This window comes from Octodon degus, unplaced genomic scaffold, assembly GCF_000260255.1.
Source record: "Octodon degus isolate 3935 unplaced genomic scaffold, OctDeg1.0 scaffold00005, whole genome shotgun sequence".
Classification (NCBI taxonomy): Eukaryota; Metazoa; Chordata; class Mammalia; order Rodentia; family Octodontidae; genus Octodon; species Octodon degus.
Window position 1 is genome coordinate 33221765 of NW_004524581.1, and position 5775 is coordinate 33227539.

A 5775-nucleotide genomic window follows, 5' to 3' on the forward strand; every position below is an offset into this window, starting at 1 on the left:
GGCGTTCACGTTGTTTCCATTTGCTGGCTTTGGAAACCCCAGCTCAAGTACAGGCTTGAATGTGTATGTTTGAGATCACGTGCGGTGTGCCCTCTTAGGGTAAATTCCTCCAGGAGAAATTCATCCATTGAAATGTGAGCACACTTAAAGTGCTACAGTGTTCACAAAAGTTCCCACAGTTTTATTCCACCTATGTTTGTAGCACTGTATTTCCCCACTCTCAGCCCTACACTCATTTTCTACATTCATCCTTGCTAAATTGATAGTCATCAATTTTTGTTCCGATTTCAATTTTCATATTCGAGTTTGTGTTCATTCTTTAAAAACTTCACTTGAAGGTCAGCCAAATAGCTCAGCGGATTAAAATGCCTGCAAGCAGGCCCAGGGGCCGGTTGGATACCTGTCCTGCTGTGCCAGCCCCGCCCCCAGAAAGGGATGAGAGGGCAAGAGACTGGGCATGGTAGCACGTACCTGTAATCCCAGCTCTTGGGAGGCTGTAAACAGGCGGATCACTGCGAGTGTGACCTAGTAGTGAGACCCTGAACACCCTGTAGACCCTTCTCAAAAAAAAAAAAACTTGACACTTGTATTTCTTTTTTTCTTTTTTGTATTTTAGTACAGGATCTAACTACGTAGAAGATCCAACTATGTTCAGCCTCCCAGGAGCTGGGGTTACAGGTTCCCACCACTACACCTAGTCTCAATCCATGTCTCAGTGCACCCAGGGGGTGGGGTCAGCAGGGCACAAAAGGGATGGAACCCTGGCCGCTCCAACAGCCTAAGCAGGTGCTTTAATCCACTGAGCTATGTGGTCAGCCCTGTATTTCTTCTTTTCCAGGTTCTTTCTAATATTCATTATCTTCCAACAGAGGTCTTTGTACTGAAAAAACACGAAGCTTCTGGTCACAGTGTCTGCCATGGCTGACAGTTCTTCCTTTGCAAATGTAGCTCTATCTGAGGTCTACCCAGGGCACAGTCACAGCACCAGTCACCGAGAGGCTCTGTCACTGCCCTGAAGCCGGGTCCTGACCTCCCCTCCCCTGGAGCGGGCACCGACTGCCCCAGTGCTCCCAAGATCTTCAAAGTAGAGCTCCGGTCCTGGATGGTGTCTCACAATCCTGCTGAGCTAAGACGGCCCAGGACTGTCCCAGGTCCCTCATTCCCTCCTGCTGAAAACAATGACAAGCACACGTTGTCCTGCTGCCACGTGTCCCCCTGCCCTCAGCCGAACAGCACTGACCGCAGCACCTCCCTATCTGGGACTTCCCATGTGATTTTGAGTTTCATCCCACTCATGCGTTGATGTATGGTCTTTATCTGTGTGAATTTTACTTTCCTCACGGTTTCCCTTCTGGTCATGCTGAGAGAGCCATTCCTTAACCCACACTTGTAACGCTGCCCAGATATCCTGATCTAGATGAGGTGACGGGAAGGGAAGAGTGCAGGTGAAGAGGAGCCGGGAGGTGGCTCTGAGCTGTGCAGAAAGTAGAGGTCAGAAGGCAGGCGGGCGAGGGTTCTGCACCCAGCTGTTACTTACTCTCCTTTCTGTACCAGAACACCTGAGGCGAGGTGACTTAATAAAGGAAACAGGGTCTTGTGTCTCCCAGTTCTGGGGCTTCAGTCCCAGAGGGCTCCGTCTGAGCTGTTATTCCTGCCGGGCGTCCTGAGTGGCACACAGCATCATGGGGGGGCCCAAGCTCCACACTCGGCCTGTGAGTTCTGGGGTCTGCCTGTCTCTGTGCTGAGGTAGCCACCAGCTGTCAGGCATGGTGGCTCTACCCTGGTGACCTTATCTAACCCTAGGAGCTCAGAAGTCTCCCCTCTAACCTTCATAATCAAGTGAGATTCCACCCTCTCGGTATCACCCAGTGCAGGGGGAATTTTACCACCTGTCCCCTTGGAGAGTGCGTTTGGATCAAGTCCACGGCATGTTCTGAGGTAGACTTGGAAGGCTTAACCCCGTGCTCATAATTTCAGAATACTGTCCGCAGCACTTACACGTTATTCTGATGTGCTGTCCTCGGTAAGTATTTGCTCTGCAGTGAAGTGTACAGTTACGGGCCTCCTCACATTTACCAGGCTGAGAAACGTAAACGCCAAGATGACACAGAAAAACAGACAGCGATTAGCTCAGCTGCTGGGCATTTTTGATATTTTATAGCTATTTCATGAGAAATCGTGGTTCACCTGTATACTCTAAGCAGTAAAACATCCATTCACCTTGATTAGGCCTGGTATGTATTAAAGATGTGTGGTGAGTACGTACAAAAGCCCCGGTGTCCACGTGAAAATCACGTTGGTATACTGAGGTCTGCGGTCTCAGGGTACATTTTTGCGTTATGCAAAAATGTATATGTATATAATAAATACCAAGAACGCACTAAACATGGACTCTCAAAAATCATAATAGCCAAATGTGATCATTTACAATTAAATTTGTTGCAGAAATCTACTCGTAGGGCACCTGCCACCCGCGCACAGCACGCGGGCACAGTCCTCGTCCCGCCCTGGTATGCGGGTCTGAGGTCAGGGCTGCGCCCAGCGAGGAAAGCCGCCTGGCCCAGCTCAGACCCGTGGGGTTTCCGTTCTCCTTCTGCCATCCTGTGCCGGGTCTTTCTGCCTGGGCACTGGTGACGCGGGCACGTCTCGCACGCCCATTGGATGTGGGCTCCTACAGCACCCAATCAGCGTCGGCGCGCTTCGGGTTACAAAGTCCTCACCCAGCGCTCGAACTCAGGAGCCCGGATCTCCGGAGGATGGCGGTGATGGCGCCCCGCACCCTCCTCCTGCTGCTCTCGGCGGCCCTGGTGCCGACCCAGACCCGCGCGGGTGAGTGCGGGGGGCGGCGGGGGGCGGCCGGGGAGCGGCGGGGGGCGGGTGGGCAGGAGGTCTCGCTCTCACGCCCGCCCGCAGGCTTGCACTCCCTGCGCTACTTCGACACCGCCGTGTCCCGGCCCGGCGAGGGGGACGCGCGCTTCTTCATCGTGGGCTACGTGGACGGCGCGGAGATCGTGCGCTTCGACAGCGACGCTGAGGATCCGAGGATGAGGCCGCGGGCGCCGTGGATGGAGCGGATGGATCAGGCGTACTGGGACGGACAGACGCGGATCTGCAAGGACAACGCACAGGTTTACCGAATGTACCTGCAGACTGCGCTCCGCTACTACAACCAGAGCGCGGCCGGTGAGTGAGCGCGGGGGTCGGAGCCACGAGCCTGCCCGCCCGCGGCCGCCCGGAGGTCCCGGTGCCCGGCCCGAGGTGCGCGGGGACGGCGCGCTTTCACTTTCATTTTCATTTTCGGTCTGAGAGAAAATTCCCGGGTTGGGGCGGGGCAGGCTCTCACACCATCCAGAGCCTGTACGGCTGCGAAGTCGGGCCCGACGGGCGCTTCCTCGGCGGGTACACGCAGCACGCCTACGACGGGATGGACTACATCGCCCTCACCGAGGACCTGAGCTCCTGGGTGGCGGCGGACACTGTGGCTCAGATCACACAGCGCAAGTGGGTGGAGGCCGGCGTAGCAGAGAAGGACAGAGCCTACCTGGAGGAGGAGTGCGTGGAGTGGCTCGGCAGATACCTGGAGAACGGGAAGGAGAGCCTGCAGCGCGCAGGTACCGGCCCTGGAGACCTCCCATCCGCGCTCTGGCCGGGCAGCTGCCTCCAGGGAGGAAAGCGGGACCCTTCCCGCAGCACCGCGGGCCTCTCCCTGCACGGGAAGAGCGCTCCTGGGACTTCACAGCTGAGAGCAGGTCGCTGTCCTGAGCCCCTTCTCTCAGGAGAGGAGAGTCTGTCCCAGCATGGAGGGAGGACCCCGAGGTGCCCCTCACCCTGCCCTTCAGGAGGCTGTGCCCCTGCCCTGTCTCGGCATGTCCCTGTCCACACCCCGGGTCTTTGGAGGTCTCACTCCACCTATTTTGGTCTCTCAGTCTCCACAGTCTGAGGACAGAGGTCCCTTGCCCTCCCCAGACACCTGGAGCCTCCTCCCTTGGGCGCACACGCCCCAAGTCTAGAACTATCTGAGCACAGATTATCCCACTTACCTGTGTCCAGCCTGGCTCTGGGGTTCACAGTCCCCCCAGCCCTCCTTGTCCTGTCCATTCTCAGGACGGTCACATGAGCTGCTGCAGCGGCCCAGGAAGGATGCACAGTGCCTGAATGTTCCCCTCTTCCCCCAGATCCCCCAGAGACACGCGTGACCCACCACCCCATCTCCGAGGAAGAGGTCACCCTGAGGTGCTGGGCCCTGGGCTTCTACCCTGAGGAGATCACCATGACCTGGCAGAGGGATGGGCAGGACCTGACCCAGGACATGGAGCTGGTGGAGACCAGGCCCGATGGGAGTGGAACCTTCCAGAAGTGGGTGGCTGTGGTGGTGCCTCCTGGAGAGGAGCAGAAGTACACGTGCCGTGTGCAGCATGAGGGGCTGCCTGAGCCCCGCACCCTGACATGGGGTAAGGGGGCCCTCAGGGCCTTCTTTCAGGGGAAGGAGGAGACCTCCTGTCCCCCCTGAGAGCTCAGACCTGGCACCTGGCACAGGACCAGTCACCGTCTCTTCCCTTCCCAGAGCCCTCTCCTCAGCCCACCTTCCCCACTAGAGGAGTCTCTGCCGCCGCAGTAGGCGTTGCTGCCGTCATCATTCTCCTTGTGGTCACTGCTGTGGTGGCTCTTGTGATGTGGAGGAGACAGAGAGCAGGTAAGACGGGGTCAGGGCCTGAGTGTTCAGGGGTCAGGCCCAGGGAGAAGTGTGCTCACCTCTATTATGAACACAAGGCACACTAATGGGTGCGTACCCAGCTGAGTCCCAGACTCTGCTGTAAAGCACAAGGAACAGGAAGGGCAGATTTGTAGCCCAGTTGTGTGTGGTGAGGCGGACCCGATTCCCAGCAGTCAGGGGCTTTCCCAGGCCAGCAGTCAGGGGCAGAGTGCAAGGTCCCTGCTGAGGACGGAGCTCCAGCAGGGCCGTGGGCACAGGTCCCGCAGGTGTCCTTTTCTCCTGCCTCCTGATCCTTCCCTGGGTCTCAGGCCAGTTCTGGAAACTTCCCTGGCTCGTCCTGTGAACTTCTCGGCTGTCATGACCTCACCTCCTCTCTGGCTTCTCACAAGGCATTTGCTCCCCACAGGTATGAAAGGAGGGAGCTACGCTCAGGCTGCAAGTATGTGTGGGGGGCTGATTTCTGAGAGACTTGGGGTCCTGTATCAGAATCCACGGGATCCCCACCCCACAGTTCCTCCTGTGGCCTCCTGTCCTGTGGCCTCTGACTGCACCCTGCTATGTTTTCACCCCAGGCAGTGACTATGCCCGGGGCTCTGACTCATCACTCATGTCTTGAAAAGGTGAGACCTGCAGCCTGCAGAGGGAGAGGGGTGGGCAGAGGGCACAGGCCTGGTGACACGCTCTCTGGGGTTGAGCCTTTCGGGAGCAGGCTGTGCGGGCTGTGGCCGTGGATGCCGCCTGCCCTGGATGTGCTTAGGGCTCCCTGTGGTGTCGCAGGAGGGAGCTGGCCGTGTGGGATGAGTGACATGATTGTTGCCCTGGAGAACCCCGATGCTCTGTCTGCAGATGGCTTCTGACTGGGTGTCTTAGTTACTCTTCTCTCGTTGCTGGGACAAATACCCGACACTCAAAATGAAGGAAGGAAAGGTTTATTTAGCTCACAGTTACTGGAAATTTCAGTCCATACTCAGCTGGGTCCAACGCAGAGCAGAAAGCAACCTTTGATGGTGGCTGCAAAGAGCAGGAGCGCAAGGGAGGGGTAAGCAGCAGCTCAAGCAGCT

At 57.2% G+C, this 5775-nt stretch overlaps 1 protein-coding gene across 4 annotated transcripts in view; it reads left to right on the forward strand.

Annotated features, from left to right (window-relative positions):
• LOC101582899 (HLA class I histocompatibility antigen, B-38 alpha chain-like) overlaps window positions 1–5775 on the forward strand; it is a 245968-nt gene that overhangs the window by 134599 nt on the left and 105594 nt on the right. For 3 of the 4 annotated variants that reach the window (XM_023721806.1, XM_023721802.1, XM_023721803.1), the window contains exons 1-3: window positions 2721–2829; window positions 2914–3183; window positions 3336–3611. In XM_023721806.1, coding sequence (XP_023577574.1) covers window positions 2757–2829; window positions 2914–3183; window positions 3336–3611 — 619 coding nt within the window. In that variant the 5' untranslated portion in view covers window positions 2721–2756. Of the gene's footprint in view, window positions 2830–2913; window positions 3184–3335; window positions 3612–4175; window positions 4452–4564; window positions 4694–5120; window positions 5154–5286; window positions 5331–5775 lie in introns of those variants that run through there. The other variant, XM_004624324.2, reaches the window with a different exon arrangement.